Genomic DNA, 20,889 nt, shown 5'->3' on the forward strand with positions numbered 1-20,889 from the left:
AATTCTGTCCCCCCTCCTTCCTCTGCCCTCCCTCTTACACTACTCTCCCTTGCTCATTCCTCCTCCCCTCCGCCACCCTACACCCCCCTCTTGCCCGTCCTCCACCTCTCTCTCTTCCCCGCCTCTCTCTCCGGCCCCAGGATGTCAGACGCTGCCCAGTCGGCCCCGAGGTAAAGCCAAGGCTGTCGACTTCTCACCCCACCAGGCATTTTGACAGCTCTATCTCCTCTCTCTGTGTTGTCTGTGTCGTCCTATGTGTCGGCAGGCGAGCTTAGCTACCAAAAACATCCCTCAAACTGACAAATAATAACATGCAAAGGTATTAGCACTGACAGTGATGCAGTCGGGATTGTCTAGAGGTAGATGCTAACATTCAAAGTGGTTAATGACAGCATGCCCAGCCTCCAGCTTGTGACGTCATATCAAGGTGTTGACCTCCCATCCCACAGATGCATGATGGAAAGCCCACAGTAACACTTTGCGTGGTTGTGATTTAGCAGATATGCATGTATTTGTAATTACTCTTTGTGCCACTGCCACCGCGGACAGGGGCGATAAAACCACTTGTACTGTGCATCTTTCATCCCCGAGACCGGTTTCTCAGTGTAAGCGAGGCCAGTCAGCAGCATTTCCTACCCTCACCTCCTCCACCTGCAGCAGCTCAGAGGACAGCTCACGCCTGCAGAGCTCTGTTATATCCCTCCTGCTTGCTTCTTTTTGTTTATCGTTTATCTGCCCTGTGTTCCTTCGTGCAAGACCCTCTTTCTTCTCTGTGGTGTGTGTACCTATGTCAAGGGTTGCTGTTGCTACATTTACAGAACATACACATCAGTTTTCAGTCAAGGCACTGTGTTTGATTTGTGTAGTCATGAAACATTGTGCAGGGATGAAGTCTTTTATCGGGGGGATCAGTGTTTTCCTGCTTCTCATCCCTAAATGACTAAGTCATACAGAGAATTATTGTACATTTGCAAAAAAAAATGTGTCTCAATAGAAAGAGATAACAGCATGACCTTTTTTTGTACTGTATTATCTACAATGGTTATGCCTGGGCCAAAACCTATTTGCAGATAATTGCACAAGTTAATTTGAATCATTTATTTGGGGTATTTCAAAATGTTTCAAACTCCCAACGGGATTAAAAAAGGGGATCATAATTATTGGCAAATACTCTTTGACCCAGGTGTGGTATCCTATAGTGAGGTCACAGTGTTCTCGGGATTTCAGAGCAGATTTTTGTAATCTTTGCCTGTCCTTTTTCATCCATTTTCCATTTTGGGTGTTGTACTCATCCCTGATATTAATGTTGTGTGTAGTGTGACTCCTAGTCGCTCCTGCCTTCCTCCTCCTTTAAATGGTACTGCGTATCATTCTCACTGTGTTCTATTCCTTTCTTTCTTTCTTTCTTCCTGTGTTATCCAGGTCCTGCCACATGGGCCATGGCCACCTCCAAACCCGACATCATGATCATCTTACTCAGCAAACTCATCGAGGAGGGGGACGGCTTCTACAAGGTCAGAGAACAGGAGAATTGGACCGGCTGCTCAGATTACACTGTGTGAATTATGAAGTGTCTGCAAAAATTATAAATAACCGTGAAATCTAAATTTAAAATTTTACTTTAAGCTAGGACTTGTTTGATCTCTTAGGAAAAATCTGGTTTTCATTAGGTGTCACTGGATAAGAAATACAAATGTATTTTTTCTTTCTTATCTTATGAGTCAAGGACATAACAAGTGTTTTACAGTCAGTAAAAAACTGATTTTAAACAATAATAATTAAACATTCCTTCCTGTTTGTCCAACAGAAGGGGAAGGTGAAGGAGGCAGCACAGCGTTATCAGTACGCCCTCAAAAAGTTTCCACGCGAAGGCTTCAGCGAGGACCTCAAGACATTCAGGGAACTAAAAGTATCGATTTTCCTCAACCTGTCCCGATGTCGAAGGAAAATGAACGTAAGTCAGTAAAATGCCTGTATCGATATAAACGGTGCAGATGAAATAAGCAGAGCAACCAGTCAAATACAACCTAAATGAAATGAGAATACAGCTGTTATATGAATATGTTGTGGGTGTTCAGTATTGTTCTCCTCTGCTCTATTTCCAGGACTTTGGGATGGCTGAGGAATTTGCTACGAAGGCACTTGAACTGAAACCAAAATCCTATGAAGCATATTATGCCAGGGCACGCGCCAAGCGTAGCAGCAGGTACAGCATTTTTAAATATTCTCTGTAGCTACAGTCTTTACTTACACTTGCACATGCTCTTCAATTCCCCCCCCCCACCCGAACAACATTAACTATTACTCTACTGTTTTCAGACAATTTCCTGAAGCCTTAGAGGACTTGAATGAAGCCATAAAGCAGTGTCCCAACAACCGAGAGATCCAGCGGTTGCTCCAGAGGGTGGAGGAGGAGTGTCACCAGCTCAACCAGGAGGACCACCAGCAGCAGGACCTGGAACTGGAGCCTCCTCCGTCCCCTCCTCCTACACCTCCCCCAGAAGAGGAGGAGTCCCTGTCCTTGTCTATGCCTCTTCCTCCTCCCCCAGAGCCCCGTCTGGAAGACATGGAGCCTGTCCAGGACCTGTTTGAGGATGAGGACTACCTGGAGCAGGAATTAGAGGCTATGTCTATGGGTCTGCCTCCACCTGATTCTCTCACCAATCCTTCCAGCCTTCCTATAATTCAGAGTCCACCACTGTCCCCTACACATCATGATCAAATATATTTAACTGGAGGTTCGCCCATGGGCCAGCCCTATGAATATCACCCCACCTCGTCCTCAATGTCATCTCCAACACGCGGGACATACCAGACCACGTCGCCCTCTTTATCCCCAACGCATCAAAACTCCCACTACCGACACAGTCCAACTCACACCTCCCCAGTGCATCAGCCGTCTTACCGCTTCAGTCCGCCTCCTATGGGTACTGGGGGTCAGGGGATGGATCACCAAAGCCCCCCGCCTTCCCCTTTACGTCGAGCTGCTCAGTACAGATCTAGTCCTCCTGTAGAGAGTGTTTGTCTCTACAGGTCCCAGTCTGGGTCACCTGTTCGCTACCAGACAGAGCAGCTCCCTGGCCGACCCAAATCTCCCCTCTCGAAGATGAGCAGCCAGCGCTCATTCCAACTGAGCTCTCAGCCGTCTTTGTCCTCCCAGCACCACCAAGCTCAAGGCCTTCGTCTGCAGCCCTCTATAGCCCAAATAGTCCGCACAAATCAGCCCAGCAATGTGATGGGCAACAGCAGCTATGGTGGCCAGATGGGCCACTCCATGGGTGGGCGCTACCAAGGGGGTTCAGTGGATGTGGAAAGCCGACTGGTATACCAGCCTTCGCTGGATGGACGGTCCATGCCTCAGGTCCAGGCCAGCCTCAGCTCTGGGGCCCTCTGTCAGCACGGCGGCCGAGGAGGGGTTATGGAGTCGAGCCTGTTGAAGGAAGAACTACCCCAGCGCCCCTCCTCTGCCTACCGCGCCAGCAGTGGTGGCCCAGGGGGCATCCGTTACAGCCAGACACCTCAGATAAGCCGCAGCCAGTCAGCTGCCTACTATCCAGTCTCTGAACATGTACTAGAACGTGCAAATGCCATGCCCCCCTGTCAGCTGGGATCTCCTGAAATCTCCCATATGGTGAGACGTCCCGTCAGTGCCAATACAACTGAGCTGAAGCAGCATGTGCCCACCCCCAGGCCTCTCATTCATTCTCAGAGTGTAGGCCTTCGATTCTCCCCCTCGAGCAACAACATCTCGACAGGATCCACCTCGAATTTGGCGCCAGGTTTCAGGCCTTCCTCTTCCATTCAGCAGATGGAAATTCCCCTGCAAGCCACATACGAGCGCAGCTGTGATGACATCTCTCCCATTTCTCCCTCGCAGGGTGGTGGGGGCCTTTATCCAGGCGAGGCCACCCGCTCTCGAAACACACCCTTCATGGGCATCATTGATAAGACAGCGCGGACTCAGCAGTACCTGCATCAGCCCTCACGATCCAGGGCCATGACGTCCATGGACTCTGCAATTAGCCCCACCTCACCTGGCCAGCTGGTCCAGCAAGGCTCCACCTACAGTCCACCAGCCTCACTGGGCAATATAGCCTACTACAACAAAACCAATAATGCCCAAAATGGACACCTGTTGGAAGAGGACTACTACACCCAGCCCCAGCCCCCCTCCCTGGGTAAACTGGCTAATGGCTCCCGTGGCAGTGGTGACATCCTGGAGCGGGTCAGCCAGGTGCCAACCTACCCGGATGTCAAGGTGGCCAGGACTCTGCCCGTGGCACAGGCCTACCAGGACAACATGTACCGCCAGCTCTCACGTGACTCCCGCACCCAAGGTCCCACCTCCCCCATCAAACCAAAGAGACCGTTTGTGGAATCAAATGTGTAATGGGCCTGTCTGTGACTGGTTGGTCAGACTGGGCTTGTTGGAGGCAGTAAGAGGAGAAAAACAGTTGGCTGAACAGCAGACGCTGCTGATTGTCGTATGGACAAACCTGTCTCAAAGAACTCATGTGAGACAAATCCAGTCTGAGAGAAAACCACACAGCTGGCACACACACACACACATAGGGTATCAGACATTAACTTATGTGGAAAAACACAACAGTCAAGCGATTATTTCATTCTCATACTCTGCACACAGGTAGGTTAACAGGAATGTCCTAAATTCAAAGACCCGTGCACTTCCAAAATGTTGTGTGGCACAAAGTTCCTACATGTGAACACAACAGGTGGGACTGTAAGAGTGAAAGTACTAATAATTTGACTCCACTTGTGGACACTCTATCCATCCTCTGTTCTTTCAAAGTAAAGTGTGCTCTTCAGCAAGGTTGCTCGTAGGCTCTATTCTATGTAATACAATATTATATGTTCAATACTGTACATTGCTCAGAAAATACAAATGGCTCAACAACTCAGTACTTATAGAAAAATGACAATATTTATAATTAAGTTATATATTGTACATAGGAATAAAAACAAAACATAGTTTGCATTAGAATTATATTCTGTTAATCCTGCCTTTGTGTCCCACTGCTAGTCATATGAATGTGGAAATGCAAGCAGGATAAGGAAGGAGGGACACAGGCCAACTTTGAATGATATTGTTACCTCCATTCTGTCAAAATAAAAGTTTGTGGTGTGGTTGGATTTAAGAGGATGCTTTTTATACAGCGATGTGTCTTTACTGTAAACTAATGCTGCAACTAACAGTTTTCATTCTCTATTCATTTGCAGATTATTTTTTATTGTTTTGTTTTTTTTGTGCTACAGAAAACACGCCCAATGTAATTCTCAGAAACCCGAGGCAACCTCTTCAAACATCAACCAAAACCCATCAAAGCTAGAGCCAGTGAATATTTATTTTTGCTACAAAATAATTTATAAATTATAAGAAAAATATTTATAAATGATGAAACTGCAATTCATTTCCCGTCAATTGGTCGATCAACCTGTTTTTTTCTGTTCTGAATTAGAAAACACAGACAGAATCAAATGTAACCAGAATATTAGATAACAGTAGATATAAAACTCTGATAATAACAAAATAACAATGCAGTTATTGCACACTCCTATAATTGCATCAGTGTTTTGCGTTTATTGATTTTTATTTTATTTTTTAAATGAGTCACATCACCTGATTTCTGAGGTTGAGAGTGAGATTTTTCTTTTTAGTATCCTTACTGTGTTGGGGCTGCAGACCTCATGGAGCACTTGCTTGGTCACTTGCTTATTTAAACAAGTAGAGCATTAATTCCTGTAGTTTTGTACAAGCATTTTGTATTTCAGAACTTCTAAATCTTGATTTAAGGACAGGTTGCTGTATTAGACATTAATGGGTGCAATAAGTGTGTTTTATAGTTTGAATCATTGGTAAAAAAAAACAAAAATAACAAAGATTTTTCTTTGATCATCTTGAGATGATTTTTTATCACATGGCACATCAGCACCAGAGTTTGCCTTTGTCCCTCCTCAGTACATGACGACACTGTATTTTCATTCAAAAAAGAGTAGATGGTACAACAGAACATATTGCTAGTGATTGGTTGACATGGGTCGTGCTCAGCGACTAAAAGCAAGCAAATGCATACATGGCCACTGCTCCAGATGTTTCCCCTTAGTCCTGCATTTCTTTTTACCCATGATGCATTTTTATTCCACCACATCTGCACTAAAAATGCCTGTTAAGTTCTTAACTAAGGGTGCACTTTATGTAATTTACTTACCGTGTTGTTATGATTGTTGAATTCGGATAAACTGGGTGTGCGATGGGTCAGACCTGATGATCGCAGACTATCACAGACACTATCATTATATGATTTACAAAGCAGTGATGAGTGACAATATGAAGAGCAAAACAAATGTTTTTAAAAATGGAGAACATGTATAGACTTTCTAGCACAAGTTGTACATACTGGCTCAGATAATCCACTCCGTCCAGCTCTGGTTCCTTAGTTGAGCAAGTATGTTTGAAAAGACCCATTATATTTAAGTATTAATTTAAAAAAATATATATATATCAAGAGTGAGCCAGTCTAATCCACTGGTCCTGCACACACCTTGAACATTAGTCAAATCCACTGCAAAAAAATAATATATACAGCATATGTATGACTGATATTTCAGTACCCATAATCTCCATATTTGGAGTTTGCCTGAAAAGTGGAATAAAGACAATATTCAAGTTATTTGTATATGTGCGAAAAGTTATAGACCATTTGTCTGTAACATTTTATTTTGGTTGTGGATAAAAAAAAAAGAGAGTTCCTCTAAACTGTGTCCTGTTCATCCTCAGTTTCACCTGCTACAAGAGAATTGCCCTACTTATCTTTACAGAAATGAAGGTTTTACCTGTAAGATACTTGATATAAACAAGACTTCTAAGTTAAGGATATTTGAGGGTGTATGGTTTTCAAGCTGTGTGTGTATATTAGTTTGCTGTAAATAGTCTGATGCATGTTCTATTCTTTCCATAAGCTCAAGCAGAAACATGTATAGCAGTGTCCTGGCTCTGGTGTATGATAACAGTGTTTGGATCAAGATAAGGAGACTGCTGTCCCTAAACTATCCTTATCATTTTCCTTCAACCTCACCAGACGAAAGGGAAAAATGTTCTTTTATTTTATTTTAATGTATTTGCTTGCTGAGCAGAGTTCTGTTGTCTGTAAATGTGAGCTTTCAGATCGCTGTGATAAAACGTTTAATTAAAAACAATAAAAAGACTGTGTTTTTATCTCATGCCAACTGATTGTAATCTGTAAAGTCAGGCCGGTGTAATGGGGGAGAAAAGAAACATTTGGAAATGGTCATCAACTGAAACACACCCAACATTCAGTCAGTTATTGCATTTAACTTTTTTTCTTATGATTTTGGTCCACATAACCACATACGCCAGTTTGTAGACACTGTAATAAGTGTCTATTCAATACAATAAAGCAACAATATTATTTTAGTATTTTTTTTGTTCACTTGGTGGCAACAGAATAAACTATAAACACAAAGATTCACCAATACAGTTTTAATACTGCACTTAAGCAAGTAGTTCAGTTCCCACATAGAAGACAGATATAGACCAATATCAGGTGTACAGTGAGCTTCTGGAGCCTTTGTTCATATCAACAGCCTGGAGACTGAACCACAACTTAAAAACAAACCATAAACTGAAAGATGCTGATATACCCACATTCCTTTATTAATATCAAAAAATATGTTATGGTCATGTTGCTCAGGTAATGATATACTGTACTGGTATCATTGAGCTGGAAAGCAATTTGAAAACCAAAACATCTTACATAAAGTGGCTTCTAAAGGTTTCTACTATTACAGTACATAGTGCAAAAGTGTAATAAATTAAAAATGAGATACTATACATTCCTCTCATTTAAGACACGGGTATCCTGATCGAAAGAAAAAATCAGTCACTGACTGAATAAAAGACAATTGTCAGCTGCATTCCAAGACAAAGAACGAAATGAGTGAAAAACGACAGCCTCACCCACAATAGTAGCCATGAAGTAGATTTCACAGTAGACATTTACAGTGTTTGCAGATTCCACAGAGGTGTGAAATACGCTCTACACTGGCGAGACTACGGTTTCTAGTCCTTCTTTTTGTGCGAGAAAAGGTGAACCAGCCCAGGCACAAGCACCATGACAACCTGTGGCACTATGACAAATTTGACAAAGTACAGGCTGTAGAAGAGGCCTTGTGGTCGGATTGGGAGTGGCAGTCGATTCACGTGGTACAGTGCTATGGATGATAAAGCCACACATAAAGCTGTTGGGGCCCGCGGCAGAGACCACCCTCCAGGCTTCCAGTACTGAGCCATCCCCAAACCAATAAGGGCCCCACAATCTCGAGTCAGGGAGGAGAACGGGGTTGAGTCCAGACGGACCCACTCGGCACGGCTGCACCATTTCTTAGCCAAAGCGATAGTCCTGAAAAATAGAATATGTTCAGTCAAGGTAGGGAAAACTTTCTTCAGCTTCACCTGATCAGGCTCATTTCACTCTGAACAGTCACTACTCACCAGGAGAGGTCAATTCCTAATTGCTGTAATCCAGCATGTATAGACAGCGCACTTAGCAGCAAACCAATACTGACGCTGAAGAAGAACAGCAGGGGGCGACCCGCTGGAACTCTGCGACTCAGGACAATTCCCAGAATGATGCCTAACAAGTGAAATTCAAGTAAAATTTAGTGGGTGAAATTTTACTGATAACAAAGCTTTTTATTTGACCAACAACAAAAAATATGACAGTAAAGGCAGTACAGCATGCACGCAAAAATATAATATTGCATATATTAAAGTACAGTAAGAAATCCGCAGTAAATCAGTATCCATGTGACTCTTGCATATGTGTGAATACTAGGTACTTAAGCATTTAATTCAATGGATTTCATCCATGAAGCCAACCCATAATCCGCATTGCACGATATCGTATTCAGACCTGTAATGGAGCCTGCAACAACCTGGTGAGGGAAGTGGGCGAGGATGAAAACTCTAGAGATTCCAACTGCCACCAGCATCAACACATAGAGCAGGTAGGGGGCTGAAGATAACACCACACTGGAAGCATAGATCAAGAGGTTTAAAGACAAATTTAGACTTTTTGTTTTTACAAAAAGAAGAAAATAAATTTAAAGTGACATACCTGCGAGTGCGGATGTACAGAAATGATCCAAGTGAGGACACAACAACCCACCAGACTGCTGCTGTCACCATTGCATGTCCCGACGGACTGCCTGAGAAACAGATGACAAGTTATGCCAAGTTAAAGCACTGGGTGAAGTGTGCCATCTATGACTGATACATATTGATATTTACATTGGAACACACTACAGTACCCTTAGATATCAGGGACTTTTGTACTCCACCCTGTGTTGTGTTTTATTTGCATTTTTAGTTTATCTTAAAGTTAAAACATGGTTTTAACCTCTTGACGCTAGCTTTTTCCTATTTTATTCCAGCCTTTGTTGTATTTTACTGTTTTATTTGCATCTTTTGCTTTATTTTAAAGTTAAAACAGGTCTTTTTGACTTTAGACTTCCTTTTCATTCAACCCTGTGTTATTGTTATACTTGCATCTCTTTACTTTTAACATTTTTTCCTTTTATTGTGAAGCATGTTGAGCTGTAATCCTTGCATGAAAGGTGCTATACAAATAAAGTTTATTATTATTATTATATTACATTTGGAGGACTTCTCACCTGGCCCTGTTTCACAGGTGGAGGGAAACTGTTGAACTTTGGGTTGCTTGTTGACATATAGACCTGATTCACCAATCCACCAGAATGGCCTTTCTCCAAACAGCATCCTGTGGAGAGAAAAATCAACATGACAAAGCATAATTTATGAAAACTGGAGAAACTGAACTTATTGTATCCAGCCATCTGCATACATTTCACACTAGCATTACACTTATAATTTTCCTGTATGTCAAAAATATTTATTGAATTTAACCCCATAACTATTAAAGAAGCATATGTTCTATAATAATCTATATCATATTGTCTGCTGAGAGAATTTTTACAACTACATTTGAAGTCCACAGATTGTTACATGCTTTGATTTTACCTTCACTTATACTCTTATTCACATATTTCCTTATGAAACTATGTTTAAATGCCTGCAAACTGCAACAACCATTGCCTTTCCTTAGATGTGGTTAATTCATAGACATAAAACAATTTAATAAGCACTAAACAAAAAATAAAGCTAGATTCTACTCTAAGGTTCCGCGTATGTCTGTTTCAGGTCGGACAAAGATACAGGTCGGTCCAACTTTCGCCAGCAGCATCAGAGGAAGTTAAGAACTTACAACGTCAGCTTTGAATAAAACATGAATTATGTGTCTTAAGTTCATTGTTGAAAGTGCTTTAATACGAACAGTGACATTACAGCAAATGGACACTAACTCGCTGATACTGAGTTTAACTTTAGCTAGCTACATATTGAATAACTGAAGTTGTCGGGGAATAAAAGCTGCGAGTTAGACTGCCTTACCATTTAAACACCAAGTTTAACCACTCCGATATGGCTGCTACCCAAAGCACCGCCACGCCGGTGCGTTTGCTGATGAAATAGGTGAAGGGAAAGATGAGAAAGAAAGCTGCGTTAGGATCTCCAAGATAAGTGACAGTGAGCCAGAATTTCTCATGACTCATCGTCCTCTCTTGGAGAGCTTCGGCAAGTGAAATGCCTTGAGAATAAACCGCCTCCATTCCTACACTAAAATGTACGAATGCAGGAAGGTAAATGTCAAAAAGCTTGCTGGTTATAAGGCGTTAGTAGATGTACTGCAACGAAGCCCGCAATATTGTCTTATCACCAGAAGAGGGAGTCTAACTATGACTCAATGGGTTTGAATGGGAGATAACGCGAGAACGGTCTATTTGAATTAAAGACGTGTCACCGTGTTCACTCGACAAATTAACGATTGGGTATTAATGTTGTATTAGAACGTCAAACAAAACAATAAAAGTCAATTTTAACTTTCAAATAAATGACCGAGACATGACGCGCTTCGACACGCCCCGATTGCGTCACAATACGACATCACGTCGTTTTACGTAAGGCAGGCGCTCCGGTTTCCTGGCGGAGAAGATGGCGGCTCCTGGACCGGGGGAGTATTTCAGCGTCGGGAGCCATGTCTCTTGCCTCACCTGCTTGGGCCAACGTCTGCAAGGAGAAGTAGTCGCATTTGACTACCAGTCCAAGATGTTAACTTTGAGTATCCTTTGTTTGTTTTGAGCTGCGGATGGCTAACTGGCCTGCCTGGCTGCACAGGCCTGTAGGGTAACCGAAAATATGTCAAATAGTGATCCGCGCAGGCGTAATTGGTGGTAGCTGAGTAGCATATCTTAAAGCATTTTTAAATATTTTCATCTGAGAGTTAGTTACCCACCCGTATATTAGTTGTTGGTGTTGAGCGGCCATTTAGTGGCTTCTCGTCATTTGCTAGGGAGTACATGTGTTGTGAATCTACTCATTGTATTGCCAGACCTCAGCACGGATCACTATCTGGCAACGGATCCCGTAAGGCATCATGGCTGTGAGCTCTCCACAGGCACAGACCATTGCTAGTTAGCAAGCTAACTGACATTCACCGCCCCTCGCCGTGTGGCTCGTGAACACACCTTTATCTCCAGTAGTTTGCGATACCATGATTTGGAAATGCTAACGGCTACATTAAAAAGCAAGGGATGAATGGACAACGAGAACCGTCCACGCTGCAACCAATCCCCTGTTAGCTCGGCTAACATGCTAAGATTCGGTCAGCCACACACGGACGCTACGAGCTCATTTAACAGAATTGGCATTCACGGGCGTGTGAACGATAGTATCGTCCGGTTCTAATTAAAATATTTTAATTTAAACATAAAGCTAATCACCAAATTCAATATGATTCAGGTGGCCCTGGCATCATGTGTCCATTGTAATTAACGCCGGCTCGCCGGTGAACGGGTCTACACCCATTCATGGGATGTGTGCATTTAAACATCTTTTAAGGGGCGCATGTTGGACCACCCCATGTGTTAAATGGACTTTGAGGTTTCATATTAGATTGCCATGATGTGGACTGGGATACCGAATGAATGAACTGAATACAACGTGGGGGTTTTGACAGTTTGCATCACAGGCCTCAGTTGTAGGTTGAACCCTTTGGCACTTTATCATAGATTGTGTTTCGATTTGTTTTCTCGTAACAATTCAGTGCACTGGACGAGTTTGACCATTTTCGCAATGATGTCATTGTCTTATATTCAATAGTTTATAATGAAATGAAAACGTGATCAATTTGAACATTAAATTACGCTTGACATTGAGAATCTGACATGTTAAGCTCAAAGTCGATTGCCATTTCTTTCTTCATAATTGATCAAATCATATCCTAGCGTGTGTGTTTTTTCTTTTAGAATCCAATCAGTTAAGGGGGAAAAGGGATGTATGTGATCTGTTTGTCAGCAATAATGGGGTTCATTGCATCTTCTGTTACTTTTTGTTTGTTTCCACACATCCTTGAATATTGCCCATCATTTTTATTCATTAAAATAGACTTTAGCCAACATGAAATCAAAGATCGAGAAGTCATGGATTATTACATTTATTAAATTGTAGAATAAATCAGGATTTTTAGTTGGTAAGGCTGCCATTGGATAATTGTTAGCGTTGTGGGGAACAATACCAACAAGCATTCATTTATTCATTGAGACTACAGGTGGCAGCGACGCCTTTGGTGCTAGCATTCTGTAACTGGCACTGCCTTTCACTGTCCGTCAGTCACAGTTCTCTGTATTACAAGTTTCATTGTGCAGTCTAATGTGTTCAGGTTCATATAGGGTAAGCTTTCAGAAAAACATTGAGGTGTCATGAGGTTGTTTGCCTTGACTTGAGTTCTTTTACAGAATGTGCTTCCTCCAGCGGTAAGCCAAACCTCAGCGACGTCATCCTGATCAACTTAGCCTATGTTTCTGATGTGGACATAATAAATGACCGCACTGAGACTCCACCTCCACTAGCATCACTGAATGTTAGCAAGGTGAGTCCCATCAACTTTGTTTCCATTCTTGACACAGGTTGCTTGCTTTGTGCTCCCACTAGTGAAGAGTGTGATGGGAATGGTGAATAGGAGTACTAAAGAAATAATCAGATTCACTCCAAGTCTGAGATTTCGTTTGAGTTGTGACTTGATTCTGAAAGACGGTGCCTTACAAAGGCTGCTCCTTCATACGATTGAAGTTCAGGTTTGAGCCTCAGTCTCTCCTGAAAAGAGAAAAAAAAGGTGGTTTGACCTCAGAGAAAAATGATTAATTCAGGGCATTTCATTAAAAATGTCTTGTCAGTTGCCTCCAAATTAAGCTGTATTCTTCATTGCTTCCTGAGAAAACTGTAAAATGAGAGTGGCTTTGTCAGCCTGCTAACTGATCGGTGTCCTAAAACTGGCACAGTTTAACATTTACAGCAGAATCAAAATGAAAGTGTGTATATTAAGCCCTGCGATCACCTGTTTTAAGACAATAATGGGATTTTGAATCGATAAAGATCAGTAAATTGTTGTTTTTTGCAGTGAAAAAATAAGCTCTCAATGTTCATGTTTAACGTTTTCTTCTCTTCAACTCTTCACAGCTTGCCAATCGAGCACGGTCAGAAAAGGAGGACAAGCTGTCCCAAGCCTATGCAATCAGTGCTGGGGTTTCTGTGGAGGGCCAACAGCTATTCCAGACTATTCACAAAACGTAAGGACTTAGTGATATTTAGTAGGATCAAGCAGATAGTCACAAAGCCAAATCAAACTCTTATAGTTTTGATGATCATAGTGTCAGGCAATTGGATCAGATGAGGGTGATGTTGCAAGTACCTTATGCCAACTACCTCACGTTATAGGGATTCTTACTGGGATCCTAAACAACCCATGGAAAACCTAATTGAAATCTGATACATTCTTTTGTTTTCAGGACATCTGGTCTGAAAGAGGCCCATGGGCATTTTAAACACCAATTAAAAGACTGTCTAAAAATTGTCCAAACTGTAGTGATCCCCAAAACAGCACTAAAAAGAGCAGCAATACACGTTTGTACCACCATTTAAAAAAAAAAAAAAAAAAAAAAAAAAAAAAGGAAATAACCTAAGACAAATTTCACATGTACATGATTACAGTTAATGTCCTGCAAAACAAAACTAACCAGTGACTGAACATCATTTGATCATGATCTTCATGATCTTAATGTAACCGTCAAACATTTTTTGTGATAGATGACTAAATTCTCAGATTTCTGCCTTTGCTGCTGTATCAGTGTCATGTCAACCCATATTGAAAACTGAAAGACTGAACCAAAATTTAATTGAAAACATGTGGACAGATCACCTAAATCAGAACCAACAGATGGTCATGAGGGAACAAACATGTCGAGTTCACTAACTGGTTATTCATTTTTTTTTATCTTAAACGCAACACAATGGTATCTCAGCAATAGTTTCTCTTTTGTTCTTATTATCTCTTATAACCTATTTCTACTTCAGTTCGAGGTCACACCACAGTTTCATGAGTCTTACTTTTCATAAATTCGTAAGATCAGTCTGAAATCTGCATAGATTTTGAGTTAATTCAGGTATTTCAGGATCTTAAAATCCTAGTTGTCCCTAGGCTTTTAAATGTGATAAACACATTAGAAAGGTTTGGAAGACATTTCTATTTCTTTTTCCTAATGACAGTAGGTTGTGAAATATTTCAACTCCTGTCATGTCATTTGTATCATTAAACACCAAAAGCCTAATATTGCAGTTTGGTATATAATTCTACCCAACAGTATAAAAAAAAAAGTTACTGGTTCAGAGAGCCACCTGTCTTGATGAGATGTTAACTTCTCTTTGCAGCATCAAAGACTGTAAATGGCAGGAGAAGAACATTATTGTGATGGACGATGTCGTAATCTCACCGCCTTACCAGGTTGAGAACTGCAAAGGCAAAGAGGGAAGCGCTTTAAGTCATGTACGCAAAATAGTAAGTGAACTTCTGTACTATCTTTAACCTGTACTGCATCACTTGTTTTCTTTCTTGCTCGATTAATCATTGCAACTACTATTATTTTCATTGTCGATTTGTCTGCCGATTATTTTCTTGATTCATCGATTTTTTTATTTGTTCCAGAACATGTTGAGAAATTATTATTTTTTCATGATTTTCACATTCAAAAAACTGAAAAATCAGAAACTTTTGTTTAGTGATAGTTTAACTACTACATCAAGTAGAAATGGCAAAGGAACTGTGATCTCTTGTCCTCACTTGGAGGCTGTAGAAAGGTTGAATTTAATTTGATCTGCTGCTGTGTGACTGTCTGCTGATGGAGATTCACCATCATACCAGCAATTCCTTCACCCTATATTTGCCAACAAAAGGTCACCAGGTCCTGTAACTGAAAACAGCTGCGTGAGTGTGTAGGGTCTTAAACTCCAACATATGCTACTGGCTTTTTAAATTCACCCTATCTGTTTAGCATTTTAAGTCTTCAAAAAAGTTATTTGAAGGATTTTTAATTGGCTAGTTTGGGCATTAAAAGCATGTGTGTTTCCTGCTATCCCAGGTGGCCATGCTTGAAGTCAGTGCGCAATGATTATTTTTTACTACGGACCATGTTTGCTGGTGTCTTTAAAAATGACAGCTTTGTGTGTGAACACAACAAACTAAAACCAACAGTGTTTGGCTTTTCGCCCCCAAAAAAGACACATTTTAGGTGTAGACCCCAATTGTGAAACTAGAATTTTAGAATATTTAGGTCAAAATGACTACAGTGCTTTATAATGTAGTTTTTTTTGGTCCATTTTCAGTAGAGAAAATGGGATTTGTGCCGTTAATTTTTCACCTGTGTAATGGGACTACACATAAAAACAAGCCAGTAGTTAAATTAGGTAGATTGATCGATTTTGTCTAGATGTAGGAGTTTTGATTTTTGTCAGAGCTGCTGTCTGATAATTCCTAACTGTTTTCCTCCAGGTTGAGAAACATTTTAGAGACTTGGAAAGTCAGAAGTCCATGCAACGTTCACAAGCACAGCAAACACAGAAGGACTCCACTTTATCTTCTTGAGTTGGCAGTGTGGGTCGTTTTGGGGAAGGCGACACAGGTGGTTTTGTTCCCACTGCCAGACGAAGTCGGCATTCCTTGTCCTCAGTCTGAGACCACAAGGAGGAGCGCTGAGGGCCATGGATCCAGAAGATCAAAATACCATTTAATGAAAAAGACAAAAAAGAAAGAAGAAAGATTAAATCTTAAATTAGACTTTATAAAGAATAATTTAAACATGAACCATAAAGCAACCATAGTTTCCTTAACTAACCTGTCTCATTCTGCCCTACTCCTCCCCTCCTCTCCCTTAAGCCTTTTTTTTTCTTCCACCCTTCTTCAGTTCCATTTCAGAAAAAACTAGATCAGTCAGAAAGGCTTGTTAGCTTTATTTTCTGTCATTGTTTCCTTTTTTGCTGTACCATGTTCTATTGTCTGTATTTTCTGTATTTTAAAACAAAATGTGACTTGAAATGCCACACTTTAAAGGACATTTTCTAAAATAAAAGTAACAAAAATTCTGACTGTAATACTGTAATTTTAACAAGTTTTTTGAAGTGCTGGGGTCACCGACATCTTTGTGGAAAGTCGACTGGTGATTGTTGACTGGGTAATATTTTGAAGGGCATGGTTCGGGTTTCTTTACAGGGATTTTTGAATAGCTATTCTGTGAGGCAGCTCTTTAGTTACGAGGGATAGACACCATCGCTCTATAAGAATCCATCATTTTAAAAGCTTACTATGTCCTTTGGGTGACAAGGCAGTTGAGCAATTGTATAAAATAATTAAAATATAGTGAATTTAGTACATGAGGTAAAGGAGTTTCAGCAGGATTGAACACCCAGAAGTACATCTCCTGATCACTGGGCTTCAAGCTGCAGTGTCCCAATTACTTCTGCACGTGATTTTCCCCACAGTAGCTGGACATGAAGCTGGGGCTGCTCAGACTTCTAATATGTTCCACCATCAGCATCTAGACTCGGCAGCAACAGCGACCTGTGCATTTTACTTTACTGTGATTACTCAACATCGGAATCATCAATATCTTAAGTAATATCACACCAAATTAGCCCCAATTTAAAGCAGTGAAGATTAATTCATCAAGTTATTACAGACCAGTGCCAAATGGATAATAGAATTGGAAAATCATTTTAGAACAAGATTAATGCTATGGACATATCAAACCACAACAAGGTCAAGAATTGCGTATGTATGCCTTTTATTTTCAACAAGTGAGGAGAAACAGGAAAAGCATGGGAGATTTTATTAACAGCTTTGAACCAGACAAGATACTCGGAATAAAAAAAACAACACTTCAGTATCTTGTGCTGTTATTTCATACAAAATATGAACCATTTATATTTAATGAAAACCTACATAAACCTATGTGAATACAGCAATTATAAGCAATGCAACAAATAACAGAAGTAATCTGATTTTATTAGCAGTGTCACAAACTAAATTTCCCTTTAATAGTCAAATATTTGAACCATAAATTTAAGACTAAGTTTTGCAACAAAACATTTCTCCTGCAGCTTTACAGTACAGTCAGTCACGTTTCAAAGCATAACAGACAACATGTCAACATGCATCCAAATAAATTATGAAATTGCAAAAAGGAAAGCTTGGATTTTAGTTTTTCTTGCAATACTTTACCGTCAGGTGGGTAAAAACAATCATTGTGGCTTACATCCACTCATCTCTGCTTGGAGAGTTTGAATCCTGAGGAGTCACAGCAACTTTGAGTGCAAAGTCAGGGAGTGACAAAGAGTAAAGGCCAACAATCTCATCCTGTGCATGTGAGCACAACTGTTCAAGTCGCTTGTGAGAACCTCGGGTCTCAGCCGTCGGTAGCCAGGATCAGTGCAGCGCCAAAGATGCCCACATTGTGTCCAATCAGCTTCATCTGGTTCCAAAACTCCACCTTGCGAGTGTGGTGCCAGTATCCCAGGTTACCGTCAATAAGCAGGACCACCAGAGGAAGCACAGTGGCCAGGATCTGAGCGGCCAGACGGATGTAGCAGCCAGAGAGGAAGGCCAGAGCCAGCACCCCGAACAGCACCCCCAGCAGCATCAGAGTGATCTCTCCTCCAGCGATGTGGTTCAGATAGGCAAGCTTGTCTTCTTTGCTATGTTGCAGGGAGTACACCTAGTGGGAGGAGAGTGGTACTACAATATGTTAATTAATACTAAAAAAACAGGCTTGTGTATCTTGCTCATTTAAATAATTATCTGCTCTGTAAAAATTAATTTTAAGCAGCTACTTCATACTAGTTTATGTGTCTTAATTTGTAATTTGATTATCTATGATAGTACTTTGCTCTAAAAATTCAATAAACACTGATATTAATGGACTGGCTAATCGTTGCACTATGTTAAATTTATTTAAACTTCACTAGAGTTTCCGTCAGTTAATAAAAAGTGTCCTGTAAATGCTATGCTCTTGTTAAGGAAACGTTGGTCTCATTTAGGCTGCCAGTATGTTAATGTGGTCAAATACATTTAAATACGGATTTGGATCTTACCATGCAAATGAGATAGACTCCCAGAAAAACCTGCCCTGTCGACTGCAGGGATCTGCTGCGAGCTTTCTGCCTGTACACCTCCCCTGCTCCGCTGGCCATAACCAGAAATCCTCCAATAATAGCCAGAGCTCTGGAATACATTCGTACCTGAAAGGCAGCACAAATCAAAGTGAAGCAACCTGAGAAAAGTTTCTACTGCAGTGTCTTTTACTGATAAATCTACAGTCACTCCTATAGTGGTGACCCAGAATTCAAATGGTCTCATCCTGTGTGACACAGATGTGTGTTAGATTAGAAATTCAATGCTGATGTAGGTCACCTCGACTTGTGCTCTGAAACCTGGTATATTACAGACGATGTCGTCATTTAACCTTTATCTAACAGTTTTTGACTATGATAGACTGAACAAGAATAGGTCTTTTGTCTTCTGCCCTGACAACTCAACTTTCATTTTTGTTTCTATTTATATTCCTGTTTTTGCTCTAGAATTTATTTGTGTTTTTTTTGCTCTTCCTTTGCACCAACAACAAGAACAATTCCTCATATTGTGTAAGCTATACCTGGCAATTTCTGATTCTGAATACAACTTGATTATAGCCTTTTCACTAGGTAACAGATAAAGTAAAGGGGACATTCTAGGAAACATAATCTGTAGGGAAGTCTGGTGAAAAAAGACTATGCTTGTTCTGTGTCACCACAGGAAGGCGACTCACCTTCAGCCAGTCACTGTAGTGCACCTGCTCTCCAACATATGATGCATACGTGCTGATAGCGAGCTGAACAGCAGAAGCCAATGCAAACCACCTCCTCTTCACTCCAAATGACATGAAGCTGGCAAAGATCACTGCAGCCCCCATATCCACATATAGATATGGTACATGGATGTCTGGCTTCCTGGAGATGACAGTGAATACATTGAAGACAAAACCATAACGACAAGTAGTGTATGATGGATGAATGAGTTGTTTGTGCAACAACATAGAAGCTAAAGTTTGCAGTTGTTCCACCTATTTGAGGCTAGAGAGCCAGATGTTTGCCCTTACTGCAGGGCAAACATCTGATGTGGTTACAGAGTTAATTCAGAGGGGTGTGGTTGTCGACAGAAGACCAACTCACTGTGAACTAAAACAATACACACCCAGTGTACGAGTGATTAAAACTACGATTGCACAAGGAAAATTACTGACTACCCGACAGATAATTACAGACCGGGCAAAATACAAGTTGCCTTAAACTTAAACTAGTCCTCATGGCACCAGCCTCACTAAACCTCTGATGGAAACTACTACCTCCTTTAGATGTCAACTACCAACATGAAATGTACAAATACATCAGCAGGGACGAAGTATTTGTCCAGTGATAATCTACAACGCAAATTAATTTGCACTACTTTTCATTCTGAGGGAAGTTAATCTGCAGTTAGCCAGCTAGCCTACATTAGCTCCATAGCAACTTTTTATTACCTTTTTGAATCCGCTCGCTCAGCAAACAGCATCAACATACAGAAGCAGTTCCAAAACCCGAACCGGGTCAAAATAAACGCTCCTAACTGGCTGATAAACTTGAAAACCTGCTTCCTATTGGGAGCCGCCATGATTGTTGCTCAGCGCTCACCTACCCAACGACGGTGCCGGAAATACTGGATAAACATCCGGTCAGAAATTCGTACACCTGTCAAAATAAAAGAACGTGTCTCTTCACATGACGTTGGTGGAACTCTTATTTTGAAAATCAAAATGCTCCTCGTGATGTGCAAGGGCGCTCGATGCGCTCTCCTATGAATTTATAGTTTGAAAGTGGTGCGACAATAAGTTCGACACCGCCATCTACAGGACAAAGCTGACACTTACAAGTCATCGAAAAAAGAAAGCGTCTGGCTGCAATATTGATTCAGGTTTTTAGCCTGGCAGTTATTCATTTCAACTATAAAACTAGGAACAATGAACTATTTAAACTAGGAATTAATTGGTTGCAAATAAGGATTTTGTTTTTATTCATTTTATTAATTAATCTATTAATTCCGTAAGAGAACAGATAAAAGTCCCTGGCCAGAGTGATCGCCAGGAGTTTATTGTCAAAAACACACAAAAATGTTTTTGATTGGACACAACACATTTTTCTTCCACATTTTCTATATAGTTTATGGTTTTTAAACCCCTTATAGGCCCTAAAACAATGTGATGTCCTCCAATCTTTAGAGGCCGCTACAGCCCTAACAGTAACAGTTGACCCACTAATCATTTATTAAATTCAACACCAATATTTACTGAAAGTAAAGACGTAATGGTACAGGAGTTAAT

General features: G+C 41.0%; 4 protein-coding genes across 15 annotated transcripts in view; 2 read left to right on the plus strand and 2 right to left on the minus strand.

The window, feature by feature from the left end:
• Positions 1-7,234, plus strand: part of tanc2b (tetratricopeptide repeat, ankyrin repeat and coiled-coil containing 2b) — a 118,545-nt gene extending 111,311 nt beyond the window's left edge. For 10 of the 12 annotated variants that reach the window (XM_058621347.1, XM_058621351.1, XM_058621348.1 and 7 more), the window contains 5 exons: positions 141-170; positions 1,423-1,514; positions 1,808-1,954; positions 2,106-2,206; positions 2,320-7,234. In XM_058621347.1, coding sequence (XP_058477330.1) covers positions 141-170; positions 1,423-1,514; positions 1,808-1,954; positions 2,106-2,206; positions 2,320-4,390 — 2,441 coding nt within the window. In that variant the 3' untranslated portion in view covers positions 4,391-7,234. The remainder of the gene's footprint in view (positions 1-140; positions 171-1,422; positions 1,515-1,807; positions 1,955-2,105; positions 2,207-2,319) is intronic. The other 2 variants (XM_058621350.1, XM_058621352.1) reach the window with 1 other exon arrangement.
• Positions 7,235-7,669: 435 nt separating this feature from the next.
• g6pc3 (glucose-6-phosphatase catalytic subunit 3) lies at positions 7,670-10,967 on the minus strand. The gene is made up of 6 exons (XM_058621360.1): positions 10,508-10,967; positions 9,712-9,818; positions 9,156-9,246; positions 8,952-9,070; positions 8,531-8,672; positions 7,670-8,438 (listed from the first exon to the last, which is right to left on the minus strand). Exons 1-6 carry the CDS (start codon positions 10,723-10,725, stop codon positions 8,099-8,101), a joined length of 1,017 nt encoding a protein of 338 aa, XP_058477343.1. The 5' UTR covers positions 10,726-10,967; the 3' UTR covers positions 7,670-8,098.
• Positions 10,968-11,067: 100 nt separating this feature from the next.
• On the plus strand, positions 11,068-16,594 carry lsm12b (LSM12 homolog b). Its single transcript, XM_058621362.1, has 5 exons — positions 11,068-11,234; positions 12,910-13,043; positions 13,631-13,740; positions 14,879-15,005; positions 15,996-16,594. Exons 1-5 carry the CDS (start codon positions 11,108-11,110, stop codon positions 16,086-16,088), a joined length of 591 nt encoding a protein of 196 aa, XP_058477345.1. The 5' UTR covers positions 11,068-11,107; the 3' UTR covers positions 16,089-16,594.
• A 672-nt stretch (positions 16,595-17,266) lies between these two features.
• tmem101 (transmembrane protein 101) lies at positions 17,267-20,222 on the minus strand. The gene is made up of 4 exons (XM_058621361.1): positions 20,053-20,222; positions 19,303-19,483; positions 18,590-18,736; positions 17,267-18,213 (listed from the first exon to the last, which is right to left on the minus strand). The coding sequence occupies exons 1-4, from the start codon at positions 20,181-20,183 to the stop codon at positions 17,905-17,907; spliced, it is 768 nt and encodes a 255-aa protein (XP_058477344.1). The 5' UTR covers positions 20,184-20,222; the 3' UTR covers positions 17,267-17,904.
• Between the last annotated feature and the right edge of the window lie 667 nt (positions 20,223-20,889).

Source organism: Solea solea, chromosome 21 (assembly GCF_958295425.1).
Source record: "Solea solea chromosome 21, fSolSol10.1, whole genome shotgun sequence".
In the NCBI taxonomy this organism is placed as follows: Eukaryota; Metazoa; Chordata; class Actinopteri; order Pleuronectiformes; family Soleidae; genus Solea; species Solea solea.

Bases quoted from the DNA above. Each gene is read 5' to 3' on its own strand.
- lsm12b (XM_058621362.1), top strand. From the start codon at position 11,108: ATGGCGGCTCCTGGACCGGGGGAGTATTTCAGCGTCGGGAGCCATGTC. The intron at 11,235-12,909 runs GTATCCTTTGTT...GTTCTTTTACAG, and splicing joins GTCCAAGATGTTAACTTTGA to AATGTGCTTCCTCCAGCGGT. The intron at 13,741-14,878 runs GTAAGGACTTAG...TTCTCTTTGCAG, and splicing joins TTCCAGACTATTCACAAAAC to CATCAAAGACTGTAAATGGC.
- tmem101 (XM_058621361.1), bottom strand. From the start codon at position 20,183: ATGGCGGCTCCCAATAGGAAGCAGGTTTTCAAGTTTATCAGCCAGTTA. The intron at 19,484-20,052 runs GTAATAAAAAGT...TGTCATCTCCAG, and splicing joins GAGCGAGCGGATTCAAAAAG to GAAGCCAGACATCCATGTAC. The intron at 18,737-19,302 runs GTGAGTCGCCTT...GCTGCCTTTCAG, and splicing joins ACTACAGTGACTGGCTGAAG to GTACGAATGTATTCCAGAGC.
- g6pc3 (XM_058621360.1), bottom strand. From the start codon at position 10,725: ATGGAGGCGGTTTATTCTCAAGGCATTTCACTTGCCGAAGCTCTCCAA. The intron at 9,247-9,711 runs GTGAGAAGTCCT...TCTGTTTCTCAG, and splicing joins CACCTGTGAAACAGGGCCAG to GCAGTCCGTCGGGACATGCA. The intron at 8,673-8,951 runs GTCTGAATACGA...TTCACTTGTTAG, and splicing joins TGTTGCAGGCTCCATTACAG to GCATCATTCTGGGAATTGTC.